This window comes from Larus michahellis, chromosome 10 (genome assembly GCF_964199755.1).
Source record: "Larus michahellis chromosome 10, bLarMic1.1, whole genome shotgun sequence".
NCBI lineage: Eukaryota > Metazoa > Chordata > Aves > Charadriiformes > Laridae > Larus > Larus michahellis.
Window position 1 is genome coordinate 6,283,641 of NC_133905.1, and position 21,410 is coordinate 6,305,050.

The 21,410-nt window shown below is 51.9% G+C and overlaps 1 protein-coding gene across 2 annotated transcripts in view; it reads right to left on the reverse strand.

The window, feature by feature from the left end:
- Positions 1–21,410, reverse strand: part of FAM107A (family with sequence similarity 107 member A) — a 32,306-nt gene that overhangs the window by 4,483 nt on the left and 6,413 nt on the right. The window contains exons 2-4 of one of the 2 annotated variants that reach the window (XM_074603008.1): positions 14,432–14,495; positions 3,778–3,952; positions 6–162 (exon numbers count right to left, since the gene is read on the reverse strand). In XM_074603008.1, the coding sequence (XP_074459109.1) occupies positions 6–162; positions 3,778–3,952; positions 14,432–14,495 (396 nt within the window). Of the gene's footprint in view, positions 1–5; positions 163–3,777; positions 3,953–13,034; positions 13,621–14,431; positions 14,496–21,410 lie in introns of those variants that run through there. The other variant, XM_074603009.1, reaches the window with a different exon arrangement.

A 21,410-nucleotide genomic window follows, 5' to 3' on the forward strand; every position in this document is an offset into this window, starting at 1 on the left:
TCTACCTGATCCAGCCTCTGGTGCCTCTTTAGTAGCTCTTTTTCGAAAGGAGACTGCAGTTTCTTTGCCTCTTCCTCTTCCTTCTTCTGTCTGATGAGCTGGTTTCGCCGTCGGTGCTCGAGCACCCGCTGCAGCTCTGGCTTGCTCTCCACGCCCAAGCCCCTGTGGACAAAAAAACGGATGAGGTGTAACCACTGCCAGCCCGGCAACCCCAAAACTCTTCTCAGTCCTAAATGGAAACATGGGAGACCTGGTCCACAAACCAGTCCTGGTCCACACATCATTTCACAAGGCTTTAAGGGTGTTACCAGGAGCACCTTACTGTGGTGCTTACCTTAGGCCGCCTGCCTGGGGTGGGCACGGCGCTTGCTGTCCGTGTCCGGGGCTTGCAGCGCTGAAAGTTTTGCTAATCCCATTATACTGAGGTGCTACAGTTTTCTGGGTCGGGTATGGAAACGGGACCTTGCGTTGGCTCCTGCTGTTACTAGTTTTAATCATAAGTCAGTGGCGACTTCAGCAGCATTGAGGGCATTTTAAATAAAGACGATTTTTTTTCCACCAGCAGGGGTAGTCATTGATCTGCAATAATTGTCCTGGCAGTTCCTTTCCTCCCTGTTGCATCCCAGCTTAGCTGGGGGCTAGCGATCCCCCTGTTGACATGGAGAGCTTGGGCCAGGAGGCCAAAATGAAATGTCCTTTTCTCCTGGAAGCCAGAGCGTTTGCCGGTGGCGCAGGCGTCTGGCTCCCCTTCAGCCACCTGAAGCATCTCGGATGAATCAGGGCTGCTCCCAGCCCTGTTCTATGACGGGTGGGATCACAGGAAAGGAGACATAGCAAGGACATGCAGGCAAAGTATAAATATGTGGTAAAGACATGAAAAGTCCTCCAAACAAATTTCAGATATCTAACACGCTGGATTTTGCCATGTCTGAATTCAGACACTAAGATTCACCTCCTGCAGCTAACCCTGGCCACGTTCCTACCAGCTTCTGTCCCCCTAGAAGCACAGGAGTATTTATGGACATGTAGGGCTATGGGTGAATGCGCAACAAGTCCAGGTGTGGTCGTGGGATGGTTCCTGCCCTTCCAGGATAGTGGTTTGACCAACTCACCTCCTCCATGCCAAGAGGAATCTGCCTTCATAATATCCATCAACTTCTTGGCTTAAATCACTAAAAGCAGCGACTCTGCCCCGCTGAGGCCTTGTCAGAGAGGCAGAAAGCTGCAGCTGCTGGGAAGTTGAACATTTTGCTGAATTTTGGGAGACTTTATTGCAACTACACAGAGTTTCGTTTCGCTGAAGAACAGAATATTAAGAAGTGGTCGAGGCTGTGTTTACGCAGGCTATCTTCTGCAATAGCAGCTGGGATGTAAGTGGTCTTGCAAGGTAATACAGAACTGGAAGTTGTTGACTGAAGTTGTATTTTTGAGGAGAAGGAGTTGAAGACCTTGTAGCTGTCACACACGGGGAGGGAGTGGGGCCTGACCACTTTCGTAGTGGTCTACAACTCTATGGGCTGAGAGTATTTACGAGTCCCATTGTAAAATGTGGGGTGTTTGGTGTTCCTGTGGGCGAAGGTCTGTTTTGAGGTGAGGAGGGGACCTCCCCACCTCTGTGCTAAGGGCTGGCCCACGGCGTGGCAGGTTGGCACGCGCTGTTAATGCAAACCTCATCCTCAGCAGGTTGGTTTCTGCTAAGGTTGTTTGAAAGCAGAGACACCAAACCCTGTGCACCACCGAGTTTCTTTGGCAGAGTGGCAGACACCGAGGTGGTATCTCACATCGTGAGAAACTGAACTGGCAGCAGGAGAGGGAAACGCTTTCCAGATGCAGCAGACCTCTGTGGATCCCAACATGGCTGGGGACCAGTGCTTGCATCCTTCCAGCGCCACATTTAACAATGCTTCCTGTTGCCATTTCGTTATTTTTGCTTTATGGTGGGACAAAGCTCAGGGCAGCATCAGCGAAGGTAGCCGTAGCATTGGCCCCAGAGCTTTCATGATGGTTTTTCAAGTCAGGAAGAACTCAGATGTCACAGAGATGCTTTTCCTAAGGCTTGAGAGAGGGAAAACCTGCCTTGGCTCACTGGGGACACAGCTTGCAATGTTGCCTGTGGATTTGTTACTGCTCTTTGATTTAATCAGCCTGTGTTGTTAGTACCCAGAGGTGTTGACTAAGATAAGGGGTTTGTTGCACAAGCTGCTGATTTGAGTTGCTTCTCCCTGTGCTTAAGGGGAAAAACTAACAGCAAAGCAGAGATCGGAGCAGGTCGTAGGTCCCTCTCTCTTCCCCTCTCCCCTCTCTCACCCTATAGTAACATGGAGCAGGAAGCAAAACTGGTGGATTCGAGAGTAACAAGAAATCAGCAACGATGGATTATTGTTTGCAGTAGAGTTTGTTTCACATATTTGCTAAAAAATATTTGGGAGGCCAGAGCCAAAGCGGGTTTAAATGGATGCCTGAGATGTACAGAACTAAAATGAGAGGGGTCAGGAGATGCAGGGTGGCTGCGATGGGGCTGCCTTCTGCCAGCATCTGCTGGCACATGTGGATATATGGTGGTGGCAGGCACAGGACTCGAGTACAAAGTGATGATGCACTTGGTATTTGCTAGTTTGAAGTTCAGCTCAGCCTGGTGCCGTGGGGTCTGTACCCTGCCTGCCACCATTCCTCTCCGCTACCTCCATTGCAGGAATTTCTCGATGCTTTGGTCCATCACGGCTAGGCTGGAATAACATTCTGTGAGATCAAAGCCAATGCTGGCGGGTGAGCCTTTAAACTAACCAGTATCACTAGCCAGGATACGGTCACTCTCAAACCAGAGAGTCTTAAAAATACCTGGTATAGTTACCTCTGCCTCGCTGCTGGAGAATGGCCCGGGCATGGTCCCTGTAATTTTTATGATTCTGTGAAAATCGAATCAAACCCACGCCCAGCCAGTGCCAGCACTGATTAATGCACCCTGCTGGCAGGCTTGATTGTTTGCCGAATTAATGTGTGTCTGGTTCTCATAATGACTGCAGTCCTTTTGAACAGAGGCTGTGCTCCTTTTAATTAGATGGTCAAAGTGATATCGTGTCAGAATATTTCAGGGTATTCAGAAAATGTCAATATAAAGGCAGTGGATTTCTTGCTGTGCTAAAAAGGCTCGGAACTGAATATGCTTTTATTGCACTGATGCTCAGACAGTTGCCGCAAAGGAATGATGTGGTCATGGGTTCTCAGTCCCTGGTGTCATTATCCTGATGTTGTACCTGTATCCTTAAACAGTTAAATTGGGGTGATGGGGTAGGAAATCAGGAATCTGAATTCTAGCCTATCTTTACTCGTTTGATTTTTAGGGAGACAGGGATTAGCCTTTTCCTTGTGTAGAAGATCTCACACTGATGCTACCCCAACTTTGAAAGGCTCCATCCAGCCTGCCGTTCTTACTGCCTCTGGATTGACCTTAAAGTGCACGGGAAGGCTGCACGTTGCTGGGGATTTGGCAAGCCAGTGATGGAGATAGAAAAACCAGGACCAGAGAGAAAACACGCGTGGGACACTGAGAAGGGGGCTGTAGGGATGCTCTGCATCGTCCAGCGCTCGTGGCTTGAGATGGCTGGAAATAGTGAGCAGCTCCAAAAAGTGCTAGCTGATGCTTCAGGCCAGCAGAGCAGGGGGCTTTTCATTCTGCTTTTGTTTTAAAAGAAACCATCGCATCACAGAAAGAGGAAGGGATTACAGCAAGTTTTGCATGGTGTTCGCTTGCAAGGGCAGGCTGTGACCTCCTCTTACCTTTTGTGGTTCATCAACAGCTCCCTGTGCAGCTCTTGGTGGCTCTTCGAGGCTTTTACAGGATTTAGGAGCTTTTTAGGTTTGATGAGGTCTGGGTTTCCATCTATGTAGTCTGGGTGGGTCAGGATATTCCCACTGTCTGGTCGCTCCCGCTGTATTTCAGTGTACATCGATGCTGGAAGAAAAGAGAGGCGTTTGCGTGAGAAGTCTCACTCCACTGTGGTGTGGAATTCCTGCTGGGATCTCCCCTGGGCAAGGCAGAGGAGAAGCGACGGTCCCTGCCCCGGCTGCTCAGCGCCCATCTGCGTGCACGTGCCTCCATGTGCTGGTGCGGGTTTTTTAGAGGTTTTAAAAACTATTCCCTTTGCGTTGTTGATGAGACACATATTAATTAGATCACTTAAATTACTTGCCAGCCACTCGCTTCAGTGGCTGCAGCATTTAGTGCCAAGGATTAATTAATGCAAGATGGGTCTAACTAAAAGTGGGAACGGCCATGGATGGGGACTGTGCTGAGCCGCTGCTTTGGTCATCCTGGCCGAGGCTGTCAGTCCCTTGGCACAGGGGGATGCTATGGGATTTGAGGGGCTTCTGAAACACGGGCCTGAGGAGGTGCTGCTGTATCTGAAACCTCTTGTCAAGGAAAGATTTTGCCGATATCCTGCGGGCCTAATAATCAGGATCGAGCCCAATGCCAAGAAAAGCATAGTTCGCCCATGCAGTGTGTGGTTGTGCTGTAATAATTCTCTATGTTCTAGGTGTAAGAACAAGAGCCCACTGTTTTGGAAATGATGGCAGCTTGGATTTCAGGCGAAGCACGGGGCATGTTCACTGTTGGTATTTTCCAAGCGCTCTACGTTTCTCCTTTACAAAGCCCCTGTACAAAGCGAGCGCAAAGCACAAGTTATAAGACAACCTGCGTGCGGTGGGCTGGGTCTTTAAATGCGGAGCACAGGGGGGCTGCCTACAATTATTCAGTGTACGGTCTAATTGGGAGCTCAGAAAGAGCAATTTATTCCTGACTATTCACTTGAACAATTTGGAAGTTTACCAGTAAGAACAAAAAGTCCCAGGAAAAGGGTGTAGGCAGCTCCGTGTCTGCAAGTGTCTCGTTATTATAGTATTTTTGGGGGCCTAGTGTGAAGTTATATGAGTTGGTGGAGCAGCAAGGAAAACAGTTTTTCAGTAATGTTGCCTCTCTCTGTTGTTGCAATCTTATGTATAAAAGGAATAAAACCCTTTTAAAAGAGAAATCAATAAAAAAAAAGGCAAGAGAAAGCAAGCTAGGTCATTCTTTCATAGTCAGTAAGTACTTATCAAATGTAAAGTGGATTGCAATCAAACAGAATTGTGTAAGGAATAATACTGCTGAAGAAATGATTCAGTATCAAACAACTTCTCATTGAATGTTAATGTGGCCATGGCCCGACTGCTTTGGGAACAAAGGAAAACAAATCAGAGCCCATTACATGAGTGTAATTGGGGTGAATAGTTCGGTACATATTTAAAAGGTGCTTGGAAGCTGGAACCAGTGGTTGCTTGTATCGAATTATTTTCTGCTAGGATCATACATCACTGCTGGCAGAAGGGGGAAGGTGGCGTGGTTTGATGTTTGATGGCAAGTGCTGGGCTGACTCAAACCCCTGCAGGGACGGACTCCACAGGCTGGAACTGGGGGCTCGGCGCTGCCTTCCAGAGGGATGCGGGGACTGAAGAACAGCCAAGGGTTAGGGCAGCACAATTTCATGGCTAATTCTTGTTAGATGAAAGCCAGGCTTTGAACAATGAGAAAACATGTCAGATTTTCATTGGGGTAAAATTGCTTTAGTTTTTTTCTTCTTTCTTCTTCTACTTCTTCCTTTTTTTTTTTTTTTTTTTTTTACAGGAAGAGAGGCAGGCAAAAGACAAGGAAGGAGGATACAAAAACAAAGGCTTGTTTTGGCGTGAATTAAATGGATGGGCTCCTATTTCAAGTGACAAAGCAATGTCTTCGTTCGTCAAACAAAAAAATGTCTCTCCGTGGAGTAACTTGAATAAAATGCCAGGTGTTTTTCACGAAAACACCATTTTTGGACAGCGGCACTGCCAGACTAGCCTCAGTGTCACTGTGTCATCCTGTCGCCCTTTTCCCACTGTTCCTGTGCCGTCGCTTGGACCTGAGCTGCCCCATCCTGCGACAGAGAGATTCCTGCAACTGCTTGTGTGCTGGGTACCAAATCCCGCCGCACAGCGGGAGAAGGGCTGGGGCATATTGGTCTTGGATTTGTCCACCTTAAATCCACCTGTTGTGCTCTGCTGGGGGATAACGCAGCGAGCAGCAAGTGTGGAAGGATTACGCAGCCAGCCAAGCCTGAAGGACCAACCTGGATGCTGTAAATGGCTGTAACTCCAGTGACTTTGGCGCTTTTTTTTTCCTGTACCAAGTAGCTCTCAGGCCCTGCCGCTAAGCTGTACTAGCTCTTGGGGCTCTGGTGCAGCACTGTTACTTATAATTACTGTTTTCCCCCGCCTCCGTGATGTATGGGTTTCCTTTTGCATCTCAGGAACGGGAGTCCCTTCCCTACCTCCGATACCCAGACCCCAGGAGTGGAGGTTTTGAACTGGCTAATGTGGTTATTTCCTGACTGCAGCAATCTGATGTTGCATGGCTGAGGCTTGCAAAGAAACAGCAATTTATCAACCTATTTACTGGAGGCAGATGGGGAACTTTTCGTTGAAACTAGTAGAAATGGAGAAAATACCGGAAAGGAAGGAGTGGGAGGAACTGAAACTGACTGGAAGCATTTCTGGCCAGGCGGCTGTTAAATCCGCATGCAAAAGTCCTCACAATGAGTGTAATTTGCCTGAACAATGCTGGGGGAGCAGGACGCAGCAGGTAGCTCTGAGCTGGGTTTTCACTGCGCTAGATGTGCCGAGGGGTGTGCAGACACTGACCTCCAGGGTTTGGCTTCCAGTGGGTGTCCCTACTGCTGCCCTGGGGACAAAGTCAAAACCCTGACCTTGTCCCTAACCGCGACTGAAGGAGCCTTGAACCTCACTACCAGAACAGTGCTTTAAATTCAAGGAATGTCTTTATTTGCATTGAGCAGAAAAATAGCAATGAGAATATAAAAGTATTGGTGAGCCCGAAACACAGCTTGGAGTTAGGCTGGGAGTAAGGACAGAGCATCCTTTCTCCTGCAGGTTGGCAGATAGGGACCCAGTGCAAAATGTTTCTCATGGAGTAGATCTATCATCTTCAAGACCTGATGTAATTCATGTCCGTGTAAGGGGAGACAGACTGCTATCAGGCTGCTTTTTGTCATTATTTATAGTGCTGGAGGTGTAAATCAAGCCAGGTCTCTGCAGTGGATTTACAGCAGGGTGTCTGTTTTTGCATGATTCAGCCGTAGATCAATGAGCAAGGCTCTGCTCTGGCACCTCCTTGGCCACCATCATAAATCAGCAAAAGGTGTTAGACATTTTTATATTGTTCTTGGCAAGATATAAACAAAAAAATACACGTGCATTTTAATACCCTCCGCTGTACGCAGAAAGACAGCCTGACCTTTTTAAATGGATCGGCTTTGGAGCGTTGCTTATAAAAAGTAGCTGTGTTTGCTTCAACACACTCAGGCTTTTGCTTGCTTTTAAATATTTTCCCTTTCCTCATTTCTAGAAGCCTGAGGCTTTCTAGGAAAAGCGTGTTTCCGAGCAACTTTTCTGTAAGTAAAAAGCAAGACTGCCTGAATGAGGAGGCCAGGGACGCTGGCAGATACTTGGACTTCACGCGTGGCCTATCTCCTCTCCCAGTCGTAGCTGTGAAACGAGCTCCCAGTCTTGATGAGTTCTCTAGGAGACCCCACTGGGAAAATTCAGCATCTTTGAGATCGCCCAGAGACTGACCACCCCCCGTGCAGTGTGGGACCGGCTAGGGGAGAAAAATGACATTTTAATATCTTGGTCTGTTCTGACCTGAAGCAAAGCCCAAATTCCTGCTCAAACTGCCTGGAAATGCTTATAAATCCCCCAATTCCTTGGAGACTTCTGGTAAAATTGTGAGTCTGCACCAATTTGTTGTGAGTGGCCCAAATTGTTTCCACTTCTGATTATGCTCAGCCCCAGTCTTTTAGGGAACAGGGTACTGGGCAGTTTTGTTGCAACATTAAATGCCTTAGGAAACCTGAATGTTGCCAAGAATACTTTAAATATACCCTACTAGGAGTGTAAAACAGTGTGCTGCTTGGGGTTTGAGTAGCTTTTGTGCAGCGCAGGGCAAGGAGAAAGGTTTTAGCTTGTTCCTGGAGAGGAAGAGGAGGAGGAGGAGGAGGACTGGTTTATTCCCAGGGACAGGCATCAGGCATGAGGGCTCGGCAGCGTCGGGAGCTGAGCTACACTTCCCTTTGCTGCTGCTGCTTTTTGGTTTTCCCTCACTCAGAGGAGATGCCCTTCACACAGCATTTATTTAGGATTAAGCGACTCGTCTCTCTGTGTGGGGACCGCGCGCTGCTCCCTGCGCTGCGGCTGGCAGCCCACCTCACCGTCCCGTCGGGATGGAAGTAATCCCCAGGAATGTTAAGGGGATTAACGGCCCTGGAAAGGGCAGGTAACCCGAGGGGTGCAGCTCTGCTTACAGCTGCCTGCCTGGCTCCAGCCGATCTGCACAAGGGGAAAAATAAGAGATTGAAAAGAAAACTAATCCATAGCGGCTGGGTTTAGAAAGCTGCAGGGTGGAGGTCTGGGCTCCTGCCCAGCACCTCTCGACTTGCGACTGCGTAGGAGAATGCAGGGTGCAGCAGGACATCAGCATTTGGCTGCTTTTTTGCAGGTTTTCATGTGAGATAGAATCATAATGTAGTTTGGAGAAGACCCTTGGGATCATCGAGTCCAACCATCAACTCCACTCTACAAAGTTCTCCCCTGCACCATATCCCCTAACACCACATCTAAACGAGTCTTAAACACATTCGGGGATGGTGACTCCACCACCTCCCTGGGCAGCCTATTCCAGTGTCTGACCACTCTTTCTGGGAAGAATTTTTTCCTAATGTCCAGCCCAAACCTACCCTGCTGCAGCTTGACCCCATTCCCTCTTGTTCTATTGCTAATTACCTGTGAGAAGAGACCAGCACCAACCTCTCTACAATGTCCTTTCAGGTAGTTGTAGAGAGTGATGAGGTCTCCCCTCAGCCTCCTCTTCCTCAAACTGAACAGTCCCAGCTCCTTCAATCGCTCCTCATAAGATTTATTCTCCAGGCCCTTCACCAGCTTCGTTGCCCTCCTCTGCACTTGCTCCAGCACCTCGAGATCTCTCTCACATTGAGGTGCCCAAAACTGGACACGGTACTCAAGGTGTGGCCTCACCAGATGCCTCCTCCCCCTTGATTTTTGTTTGGCCAAGCTCTCCTCGGCCTCCTGCCCCTCTGCGACCTGCTCTCCCTTCTCCTGCGCGTCCCTTGACCCTCTTCCACGCCGGCTGCAAGCTGAGTTTTCTCTCCCTTCAGCGCTGTGTGTGCCCTGCCCTGTGCAATGATGCCCGGTTGGTTCTCAGCATCCTTGGCCCGCAAAGCTGTTGATGCTGTCTCCTGCAGCACACGTCAGTGTTTAGTTTTAGCTGAAATCTACAAAGCGAACAGAGTTTGCAGTCTTTTTATTTCTGCTGTCTGTGTCATTTGAGAAGTGATTTTCCCACCAAAGCACCTGAGAGGTTTGTCAATAGGGGCAGAAGGTGACCAAACCGCTCTTGTCAAAAATATTGTATGGGAATTGCTTTCTGAGCAGAAAATGGGCCCCTGTGAAGTGCTACCCGTGTGAAAACAGGCAAAAGGCGTTATTCTGGGAATGGGTTCCAGGCTCAGAGGGTATTACTGTTTGTAATTCTGTGAAACCCTGCTACTTGGTAGAAGGGATGAGACCAGGCAAAAACCTCGGGATGGCCAGGGTCAGAGCCAACATCTGGGTTTTGTAAAACCGCTGACCCAAGGGACTGTTTCCTGGGCAGAAGCGATCACTTCAAAACTGTGGCTACAGAGAAGAACCTCTGGTTTTCTGGATGCCTGGGGTTTATTCATGAATGTGTCTTTTTTTTTTTTTTAAAAGAACCAACAGAGTAACGAAGGGCTGCTGAAAGAAGCTGGTCATACGCATCCTGTGAGTAAGGAGACTGCAAACCCAACACGCTCGGTCCGGGGCAGCAGAGCTGGTTTAAAGCTCTTTAGACCAGTAACCTCAGCCTGGGAAATAATGTGAGTTTCTGACACGTTTAGCTGCAATCATGGGAGGAACCTTCCCTTTTCTGGGCTATGTTCCTGACGGCATCTCCTCCGCAGGGAGCCCTCCTTTCCCCAGGGTGAGGGGAGCATCCCGCACACCCCTGCTCCTCGGGAAGGCTGAGAGCAGCGAGCCTGGAGGTGCATGGGGTCTTTAAACTAGCCTCACACACACTTCTGCCTGTTAACCAAAAGTTAATTTTTTTTTTTAACATTTTAGAGCATGAACTTTCAGTCAGTGCATTTCCGCTGTCTGAAGTGGAGCTGGAGTTTGGCCCTGCAACTTTTCCCATGAGAGTGTAATGGCAGAAAAGTTAATGCTGTATGTTAAGTCCTGCAAAGAATGAAGCTGAATATTTGTCTTTCGTTTTGGACTCTTGAATTGATGGTATTTGCTAATTTGCCTGATTTCCCTGAGGTTAATTAATTGTATGGCCTACCAGTATCTTAAGGGGGCCTACAAGAAAGCTGGTGAGGGACTTTTTAGGATGTCGGGTAATGGTAGGACTAGAGGGAATGGATTAAAACTAGAGATGGGACGATTCAGACTGGATGTTAGGAAGAAGTTCTTCCCCATGAGGGTGCTGAGACACTGGAACAGGTTGCCCAGAGAGGTGCTGGAAGCCCCATCCCTGGAGGTGTTCAAGGCCAGGCTGGACGGGGCTCTGAGCAACCTGATCTAGTGGGAGATGTCCCTGCCCATGGCAGGGGGGTTGGAACTAGATGATCTTTGAGGTCCCTTCCAACCCTAACAATTCTATGATTCTATGATTCTATTTTAGAAACCCAGAATAGCTGGGGTTGGCATCATCGGGCAGGGAAAAAAATTGCATGTCAGTCTTTGTGACCCCCAAAGTTTTGTGCGGTGAGAGAGACTTTGGGAGAGCAGCTTTCGGGTGTGCAACTGCGTTGTGGAGGATCTGCCGCTGGGAGGACAAAGTGGTTTGTCCTCAAAGCTGGGCACTTGCTTTTGGAAGGCACTTTCTGCATGGTCGGTAGGTTCAGGGCAGAGCGAGGTGCCCAGGGTAGGCTGGCAGTGCCTGGAAGCCCTTTGGTGGGGGAGTCCCTGCAGCTGAGCCCACAAAATGTGCCTTAACGCCCCAACTGATCCGTGTGGTGTTGTTACGCAGCCGAGCCCGGAACAAAATACCTTCACGTTAACTTAATGTCTGCTGTGGCTTGCTGCCCTGGTGACGGATGATGATGATGTTAATAATGATGATGGTGTTAATAATAATAATGATGAGGATGATGATAATGATAATAATATGGTGAGCCCAAAGACTGGCAGAAGCTAATTGTTACCCTCCCTGGGTGAGATGGTACCAGCTCCCATCCTCACCCTGATTTTCCTCTCCTCTGGTTCCTGTTGTGCTGGCAGCTTGGGAGCATCTCATACCAATGGACCTGGCACGCTCCCCCTTCCTTGTCACCAGGCGACCGTATCACCGATAAATGATACGTGTGCTCCGGAAAGGAGGCAAAGAGCCTTTGTCTGCTTTTAATCTATAGTTTTAAATAATTAAGCAAGGCTAATTCTGGTATTTATAATGTAATAGGGTGAATGTAACTCGATGTGGCAGTTCCCAGCTATCGGGTGGCTGCCTCGGGGCAGCAGGTGCGCACGGCCCGAGTCCCCTCGCCTTCCCTCAGCCCTGACCCTCAGGAATAGAGCCCACGAGGTCATGGGGTTGGAAAGGGAAAGGCAAATCTAATGGAAAAGTGAAACGGGGCAGGGGGACACGGCCCTGCAGCTCCTGGCACCACTGCCACATGTCACCACCATTCCTGCCTCTGCCTCCCTGTTGAGCACATGCTGGGCATGGAGCTGCCCACCAGTGCAGCCAGAGTGCTCCCCACCAGTACAGCCAGTGTTTGCCCACCAGTGCAGCCAGAGTGCTCCCCACCAGTACAGCCAGTGTTCGCCCACCAGTGCAGCCAGAGTGCTCCCCACCAGTACAGCCAGTGTTCGCCCACCAGTATAGCCAGTCCCCCCTGTCCAGCCAGTGCCCCCAGTCCTGCCCACTCCTGCGGAGCGCCGTGCCAGCACTGCAGCCCGGGGTCGCCCATTTACACCAGCGCTGCACCTGCGTAAGGAGGGCACAGAGTGGGACTGGCTCATCCCAGGCTGCTCACACGCCACCAGCTGCGATCACCCCAGGTGTAAAGGACCCCAGATGCCACCACGGTCACCCACTGAGCTTTGCACTCACATGCATGTATTTGGAAGAGAGAAATGCCGCCAGGTTTGGGGCTGAGCTGTCTGGTGTGTAGAAGTTACCGGTACCCTGATTTGTGTTGGCTGACGCTGGAAATGCTTGTACAGTCGGGCAGCAGCAAGCTCTGCTCTGCCTGCAGGCAGGATTGGGTGTGCTGGTTAATCATTTCATTTAATTACCTTGGACTGTGATAAGCAAAGATAACAGGGCTGGGATCCCACTCTGTTAGCAATCACCAAGGGACGTCAGCCCTGTGCCTTTTGCAAGCGGCACATGAGCGGCTTGTTTAGTTTTGTTAAGCAGTGACAGATGCTTAGCAGTCTCGCTCGATAATTGCAAACTTACTTTTAATATCTCATCAAATATTTGCTCTGTGCATTTGCCTGCCTATCATAGGGACGCACATCAATCATTAATGAATGTTTTAAGGTAGCTCAAAGGTATTTTTGTCGAATACAGAGAAAATCCTCCCACGCTGATTTGCAGGGAGTGTATTAGCAAGTGCCCCCTGTCCAGCCCAATGCCTCTCCCAGAAGAAGGTTTGAATCGTGGCAGGGGTTTACTTGGGGAATTACTTGCAGGATATGGGTCCGTTTTGAAAGGCAGAAGCAGAAGTATTAAAGTAACATGGTATCTCAAGCAAAATTTAAAACAGGGTCCAAAGTCACCTGTGGGTGACAGGTATGCAGCACAGACTACTCCCATGGGGGCTCAGCAGCCCGTCCCAGTGGCGGGGAGCCGGCAGAGATGCGGGGACCCCCCAGAGCAGCTCGGGGGGCCCTGGGCTTACCTGATTTCTGCAGTGTGGCCCTTGGGAGCCCGGGGGGCAGGTGTTGCCCCGCGCCCCACGACATGGAGCTGCGGGGGATGAGGCTGCTGCTTCTGCCTGGCTGCGCTGGCTCCTGTGTGACTTTTTGGCCGGGTCCGACGAAGCTGCCTGGCTCCTGCCAGGTCTCTCCGGCAGGAGCAGGGACCGAGGGTCACGTGGAGGCGGCCGCTGCACCGGTGCTCCCTCCCCGCCGCTCTCGTCACCCCACGGGGACCCCACTGAGGGCTGGAGCTCTGCTGGCAGTGGCCGGTGGCCTTGCCTGCTCCTCAGTGCTCGTCCCAAAGGTCCCTCCGCCGCCCCGAAAACTTGCTGCCTTTGCTCTTCGGAGGAACAAACTAATCGCTTTTTCCCCCCAAAGCAAACAGCTCTGTGTGTGCCCGGGCGCTCGAGCAGTACGGCTGCTGCTGCCGGTGGAGAGGTCGCGTCCTTGCTCCACGGAGGACGGTTTCTCCTAAGCGTGCCTTAACCACGCTCCCGAAGAAATCAGATCGCCCCAGAGGAAGCCGCACGCCCACTCTCTTTAGCAACCACTGCAACAGCCAAGCGCGGCACCAGGGCAACCGCTCGAGTTATCGTGATTATTCCCCAGCGTGTTGCAACACCCCGTCATCTACCAACTGCTGCACCCCGTGGGTAAGGGCTGCGGGAGGGAGAAGCAGCCTCTGCACGGGGGCCACGCGCATCCCGGTGACACCAGGGCTGTGTGACACCGCTGCGTCGCTGCCCCGGCTCTCACCCTGCTCAGATGCAGCCCCTGCCTGGATTGGGTCCCTTGTCCCCATCCTCGCTGTGGCTGGAGGTACAATGTCAGCTGTCCCTGAGTTGCCAGGGCCTGGGAAACCAGAGGCTGTAAAGCTGAGGGAGGAGGAGTAGTTAAACCACCCCAGCAGCTCCTTTGGCTCTTAGGTGGATGCTGTGGTCTGGCTCTGCCTGGGTCGCCCTGTGCCAGCGTGCAGACGCCCAGTGTTTTGGTCCCAGGAAGTGGGCAGGGACATTTCCACCAGAGGAAGGGGACAAGGGGAGCTGGGGGGTATCACCGGGGTGCAGGTACCAGCCACATTCCCATGCCCCTGCACCCATGGGTGCGCGCACCGGCACGGCCACGTGTGGCCCGATGCTCCTGTCCCCATGAAGGGCTGGAGAAAGGGGCCAGGCTGCCGCAGGCACAGGGGTGCTTGTTCGCTTATTTTCACCTCTCCACATTTTGCTCCTCTCCACATCCCAGCGTTGTATCCCCCATTCCAGCCGTGTTTTCCAGCCAAGGGTCTCAGCAGCACCGGGTGAGAACAGAAGCCCCAGCCTCTCCCAGCTCGCCTCGCAGAGCCCTGCGTGGGGCAGCCCGGGCTGCCGGCACTCACCTGAGCCACCACTCCCAGGCTTCCCGCTTCCACTCGGACACTTGGGCTGAAGGGAATATTCTTTCTGGAAGAAAAGAGAGAGAAATGGGAAAGGACTGCGCAGGTATTGCTCTGTTACAGGAAATGAAACATCATTTAATACCGTCATTAAAAAGTTATTAATTGTGTGTGGTTTTTTTTGCCTCCTGCCCAGGAGCTGTTAAATTTAATTGACGTGGAGCCTGAAGTGCAGGAGATGAGAGGCCAGCTGGTCCGCATTCCCCTGTGCGGGGTACGTGTGTACCTGCGCTTGCGTGTGCGTGGTCAGCCCAGCCCAACCAGCCGTGGGTTAGACACGGGCAGGGGTTTGACGGTCTCATACCGCTTTTGCCCCCAGGCGAGGCCTGTGGCGGAGGAGAGGGCTTTAAGTGGGCAGGCTGTGCAGTTTGTCCGCTCAAACTGCACCCTGCCTTGCAGCCCACGCGTGCCCCATGAGCTTTTCGTGGCTGTGCAGGTTCCTCTCGCATCACCCATTGCCCCATAGCCTGGCTGCTCATTGCACACTCCAAAAAACCATTTGTCTCAGTTTGGAACTGAAAAGGAGATGGATGCGCGTCTGTACTGCTCCCCTTGGGGCACCTGTGAACAGGCTAAAGCTCAACACCCAGTGCTGGGTCTGTGAGTTCACTGGAGATGTGTCAGAGGGGCAGAAGAGCATCAATTTAAAGCCGCTTTGAGCTCCCGAGTAAGCGTGGTTATGGCTGGTAGATGCGGGAGTGGAAAAGGGCTGTGATCCATCGGCACCTGCTTTTGACTGACTAAGACAAATTGGAAAAAGGCAAGATAAATTTTCTGGATGTATTTCTGTCTCATATGTCCTAGTGCCTGACCAGCTGCACATCTGGGCTCCTCTCTGCAGGGAGGGAGGTTTGTGGGGTGCTTAGGACCTCCCATCTGGAACTGAAGGACTTTTCATGGCAAAGCTGTTTTTCTAGGAGCTCCTTATACAGCCGTTCTCTTTGCTATCTAAATTAGTAAGCAATCTCACCCTGTGCTCCTGAGTCTTTGGGAATAACAAAAAGCCTTTGTATCCCCCCCACCCCCCAGCTCCCTGAAGGTTACTGCGTGCAGGCGGTTGATTGCTGGGTGGTATTTGTCTGGAGTGGCTCCTGCAGATGAGGAGTTGCGTCATTCACTAACTGCCCCTGTGTTTCTTATGAAGTGCCTTCGTGTCCCAGGAGAGGGTGACATGGGGAGCTCGGCCCAGCATCACTCATTGCGTCGCCTCTGCCCCTGCGTGGTCCCATGTTGCTGTGAATGCTGGGAGGGGGTTTGCAGGTGGGGGGTCTTGTTTGGAGGTCTCACTCCCCCTTCCCCCCCAGAGGAGTGAGCCCAGGGGAGCCCCAGTGCCAGGAGCTCTGGCATGGCTCTGGCGTGGCTCTCTGGCACAGGTGGCCACAGAGGGCTCGTTTGCAGGGCCTTTGACTCTGCCCTGCTGAGGCAGTGACATGGTCTCTTCATTCAGTGCGCACGTAAAGAGAAAATAACACTGTGCTGAATGCGCACCCGGGGCCCCACCGGTGGGTGGCTGTACAGTTAATGAATGAATGCTGGGAAGAGGAAGATGGCTCTGGGGGGGCCCCACAGCCGGGTCCTTGTTGCTGGGGCTGTGCATCAGATTGACTTGTAGCTGCCTAGTTACTTCGCTAGCGATGTTGGCTGCTGGCTGTCATTTCTCTAGCCAATTGCTGCGGCACCAGGAGCTTTCTTGTGTGGACACGTCTCCTGTGTATTAAAAAAACCCCAGACATGTCAAGTGAGTGCCCAGCACAAATACTGGCTTTCCCGTGGTTGTGTAATGCAGCCAGTCCCACGTGGATGCAATGACAGTGAGATAACGCTGCAGCCAAGACAGGCTTGCTGTCGGCCCGGCCGCAGCGCCGAGGAGCCTCGGTGCAAGCTGTGAGTTACAGAGCAGACAGCTCTGCCCGGGCCTGCCCGTGTCTTTATTAAAAATCCGCTCTCAGCTCGGGGTTGGGAGTGCAGCGTCACTGCCGGTCCTGTTCGGGCTCCCCATCGGCAGACAAAATTCTGGCCCCGCTGAAGTCACCCAGGGCTGGGACTTGAAGGCAGACAACATTTCACTTCGTGCTGCAGGGAGGTCTTGGAGGCTGGTTAAACATTTCCTCCGCTGGGTTAATGCTAGACGTTGGCCAAGGCGTTGCCTGCGATGGCGGGGTCCAGCCGGGCAGCCCAGCCCAGCCCAGCCCTCCCTCCCGCTCCACGTCCCCCAGCACAAACTTTGTGCAATCCCACTACAGCCGAGGTTGTGCTGGTTGCAGCGTGGCGGTGACCTCGGCAGGGGCAAAGCCAAGGGCAGGGGACGTCTAGGCACTGCCTGGTCCCTGATACCCCGTCACCTCCGTGGCATGGAGTGGCTGGAAACACACTCCTGCTAATCTCCACTCGAGCCATTAGTGTGTTTGCAGAGCAGGACGGCTTCTCGCACCTCGCCGGCTCACGGGGGGAGTTAATCGTTGCCCAGATGATAGAGACTTTTGACTGCTCCCCATGGGACAAAGCAGGGGATACAAAGTCTTTTCGTTAATCCCAAAGTCGGGGACCCTGTCCCTGACCCAGCTGGGGAGGGACGGGTACTCCAGGAGTCAGAGAGCTCAGTTTGCCACAGTGCGGGCTCGGACGGGGAGAGTGTACTGCAGTAAATGGGTGGAAGATGCCCGCTATTTCCCAAAACCGCCTATTTCCATGTGACAAATCGCTTCTGTGGGCAGTGCAACTGCCAGGAGTGACACGTAGTAATAAAATCTAGCATCAGACGGTAACGCTATGCCCCTCTGCAGGTGAGCAGGACGGATGCACACGGGGCAGGCGGATGAAGGAGGACCTGCCCCAAGCCCGCCTGGTGCTTCCATCGGTGTCAGCAACAACCTGCCCGCAGCGGCCCCGGCCAGGGAATTTTTCTGGCAAGAGAGGGAAGATCCTGGAAACACTGCTGATGGGAGCGGGTACCACTTCCAACCTGCGGGCCATCTCCTGCCTGGGATCCCCAGCCTGCTTCGACTGTACCAGTGAGGACACCTACCACTTGAGTTGGAATTAGCCTGGCTATTAAGTGGGGTTAAACGCAGCAAAACAACATAAAGTATAAATAGTAAGTAGTCTCATGTTGTACTTTTACGGTTCTATGTTACTCCCAAACATCCCGGGCATCATTATATCCCGGCAGGACCGTTTCTGGCCCCAACTCCGATGCACAGAAAAGAGCTCCTGCAGCAAACGTCTGGAGGCAGTTTCACAGGTGTAGGCTGCTTTGAACCACCGGCTCCGAGCAGGAATCCTCCTCCACGGCTCCCTGCTCAGGAGCGCAGTGCTCCTGCTGCAGCTTAAGGCCAGCCTCCCTGTATAAACCATTAATCAGTGTTACTTGTCCTACACGTGGGTACCCTAATATTTACTTGCAGCAAAATTGATAGCTGGTAATTTTGGACCGTGTTTGTGCTTTGATGAAAGCGGTTCGGGAAATGAGCCATCAGCGTGGTCAGAGCGTGAGCCACGGAGAAGGCGAGGAGGATGCCTTCAGGCAGGTTCAGATCAATACAGGTGCCATTAAGTTGAAGTATCGTAGCCTCTGTAGTGCACTACAGCCAAAGCCTGAGCTAATAAATTAGGCAAGAAATTGCTGCAATCAGATCATGGTGATAAAGAGGTACTAAAGTGGGCAAAATGCCACCCAGGCTGAGAACTGATGTGAATCTCCCACAGACCCGGTTTTGGGAGGGAGGCACCATTGACAGGGTTGGAAGTTGCCCAACCTATTTGGGAGTAGATGGGCTCAGAGAAAGGCACTTTGTCCATAAGTTGCTGTAGCAGCTGCCGACATCGGTGTTCACTGAATGAACACAGCCATTGATTAAAATCATCTTATTGCTTAACCCAGAGGCTTTAAAAGAAGTTGGCATGGCCTGGAAGAAGGCATTGATGGTTGGCAGATTGAAACCAGCATTTCTATGTGTGATGAAGCCACAAAACATGTGATTTAGAGGTTAGCCAAATTGGACTCTACCACTGCTTTCAATTAGCCCTAAATACCCTCTCGCTCCTCGCTATGTTCTGTATGAAAACATCTCTTACATGCTCCTGGATGCTGAGATAGATAGTGTCTAAGCTGTTACCCAAATCTCCTGGGTTATTGCTGAATTCTGGTCTGTCTGTGCTCATTTGCAGCAGCTGGGACTGATCCAGAGACCTCAGTGAAATCATCCACTGGAAGGAACTTTTGAGGATTAGTAAGACTTTTTCCCGTCTGTGATGTCAATGCACAAAAATCTGTCAGCTCGATTGTTTTGCGGGAGAGCCTTGCCATGTGAGGTGTTGAGGCTCATTCGATTCAGCAAGCTGGTGCCCGTGTTTGCCGGGATGACACCATTTCCTTGTTAAGGAGAAACACAGAGAAAATCGGAAGCAACCTGAAATCAGCACCTGATATCGCTGCTGACTGCCTGCTGGCCTCGGCCAGAGGAAGTGCTGCAGTTTGGATGAATTTCCAAAATTTCTTGAGGACTAGGAAAGGCAGTGTAACAACACCCTCCCTCCGGAGCTGGCAGACTGGGCTCTGCCTTCCCGGTGGTAGTCACGACATAGCTGCTATCTGGGCTGTTGTGAGAAACTGCAGGTTCCTCTCTCTTGCAGAGGCAGAGCGATGCTGGGTTCCGGAGGGTTACTCCCCCGGCGGGGAGCTTGACTGTGCACATTCCTCCGCTCCCAGCTCATTGTGGGACACTGTTATTTCGGCAGGTTTTGTAATCGGGACTGGCAGGCACCCAGGAGTCGAAGTCCAGGCACATCCCGGTTCTCCTGAGCGAGCAGCTATGAAATCTGCTGCCGTGGCGTTGCCCTTGCCATGGGAAGGGGTCTCAGCAGGGTCTCTGAACCGCCACGGCACCCAGTGCTCGCTCCAGCCCAGCATCCAGCCCCATGGCTCCCTGTCCCGGGCTCCCCATGGCTCCCTGTCCCAGGCTGCCCATGGCCCTTGCCCAGCCCTCCATCCACACCTGCCCGGCGGTAAGCAGGTTTTCCAAGCGAAGCTGCCAGCTTGTATTACTCCTTGTCCCTGGCCACAACCATAGCTGACTTCACTATCGTATTGCAAAGGACTCTGAGAAATATCAAGTTATTGGTGTAACATTTCATTACCGGTCTTTTGACCTCTACAAGTCTGCGGCGTTTCTTGGGCTGCAGTGGAGCTGGGGGCGGACGCTTGTGGCCACTCTCACGAGGGCAACCGGCAGCCTCGGGGATTTTTTTTTTGTTTTTTTTTTTTTTTTTGACAACAGCGATTTGTAACTTTAGGCTTGCAGGAGGAGGCTGGGCTCCCGGTCTGGATATGGAGCCAGGCTCACGTTGCCGCAGCTCCCAGGCCGCTCCCGGGGAGCACCAGCCAGGTGGCCACTTTGCTGCCCAGTCGAGTGGAAAATTGCAAATGCTTCAAATAGCGCTTGGTGTTATTTTATTCATAAAGAAAACACAATTTGACACAGATGAGTGCTGCGCTGACCTCCGCCTGTCTTTATCGCCAAAGCCGCTCCCCTCCCAAATCCTGGTGGTGGGGCTGGCCCTCCTGCGGCCATGAAAGCTGGCAAATGGAGTCCGATTTCACAGACTGCCCAGAAAAAAGGTGCAAAAAAAGCTAAAGCAGGGAAGCAGCAGCATGGGAAGGGGAGCTCACTGGAGCCGCCAGCCCCGGGGGAGAGACCCCCGCTGAAGCTGAGCAAAAGCTGCTGCCCCGCGGCTGGGGAGGTGGAGTGCCACGCACCAGAGCTCAGCCGAAAATTTCCTGCAGATTAATGAGAGCAATCAGTGACAGGGCTCAGCCCCGCGGCAGCCGGCGCGTGGGGCTCATTTGTCAGCGTTCAAACTGACTGTGAAGCCCGACATCCCGCTGCGAAGGGCACGGGGAGGCTCTCGGCAGCTCCCCGGCACAAACCGGAGCAGCGCATCCATCCATCAGCGTGGTGCCGATGGACCTGCTGTTCTCTCTCTTGGTCCTAAGGAAATCCTTCCCTGCAGTTCAGTGCTTTTTAATCTGGTCCCTTGCAACGTGCAGAGCACCTAACGCCGCTGCATGCCAGGACAAAGCCGAATTCTCGCCCTGCTGTCTGTTGGCAATACCTGCATCGCCCACCTCAATGTTGTTAGCAGCAGTTAAGCTGTTGCTGTGGATAAACCATTTTTTACCGGTCTCAGGAGCTCATTTTTGCCCTGTGCTGGAGGTGTGGTACCACTGATCATGTGAAAGACTGCTCCGCTGTTTCTGGGGATGCTGCTGACTGCACGGGAAGAGCATCAGTCACTGGCACAAAAGGGCTCCAGCAGTTTTGGAACAAATTGCTGTCATGCTGCAGAGGGACCATTAAGACACTCTGAAATGCCTTGAAGAATTACATTTTTCAAAAACGGAGGCTTATGCCACGTGAATAATAGGGACAATATTTATTTCTGGCACTGTGCCATGCTGTCCTAGAGCCACCAGGCTGCAGTGGCATCATTGCTCCGTCTCACAACTAGGGACTATATGTTAGGGGACACGGATAGTGCTGCCATCAGAAAGCTGCTCTTCTGGCACCACCTTGTTGAGCTCTTTGCCTGGCCAGGGTCACTAGAATTGGGTCACTAGAATTCACTAAGCTTGGAAAAATGGGTTTTGGGAAAAAAAAAAAAGGGCAGAAATGCCCAGACGGTGCTGGTAGCAGGCTGGGAAGGCAGAGAGGGGTCATCTGTTCCCCGAGGGCAGCTGGGTCCTATGTGGGGGGACCCCAAAGGGAAGGGGCCAAAAGAGAGGAGGTTTGGCTGTTATCTGCGACGAGATGCCACCCGCCAGGCTGCTCGCGACCACGGGCTGCAAATGGAGGAGGCAGGGGAGGAAGGGGCGAAGCATCCCTGTTATTGCAGGGCTCATGAGGAGGCAGCAGGTGCCACCCAA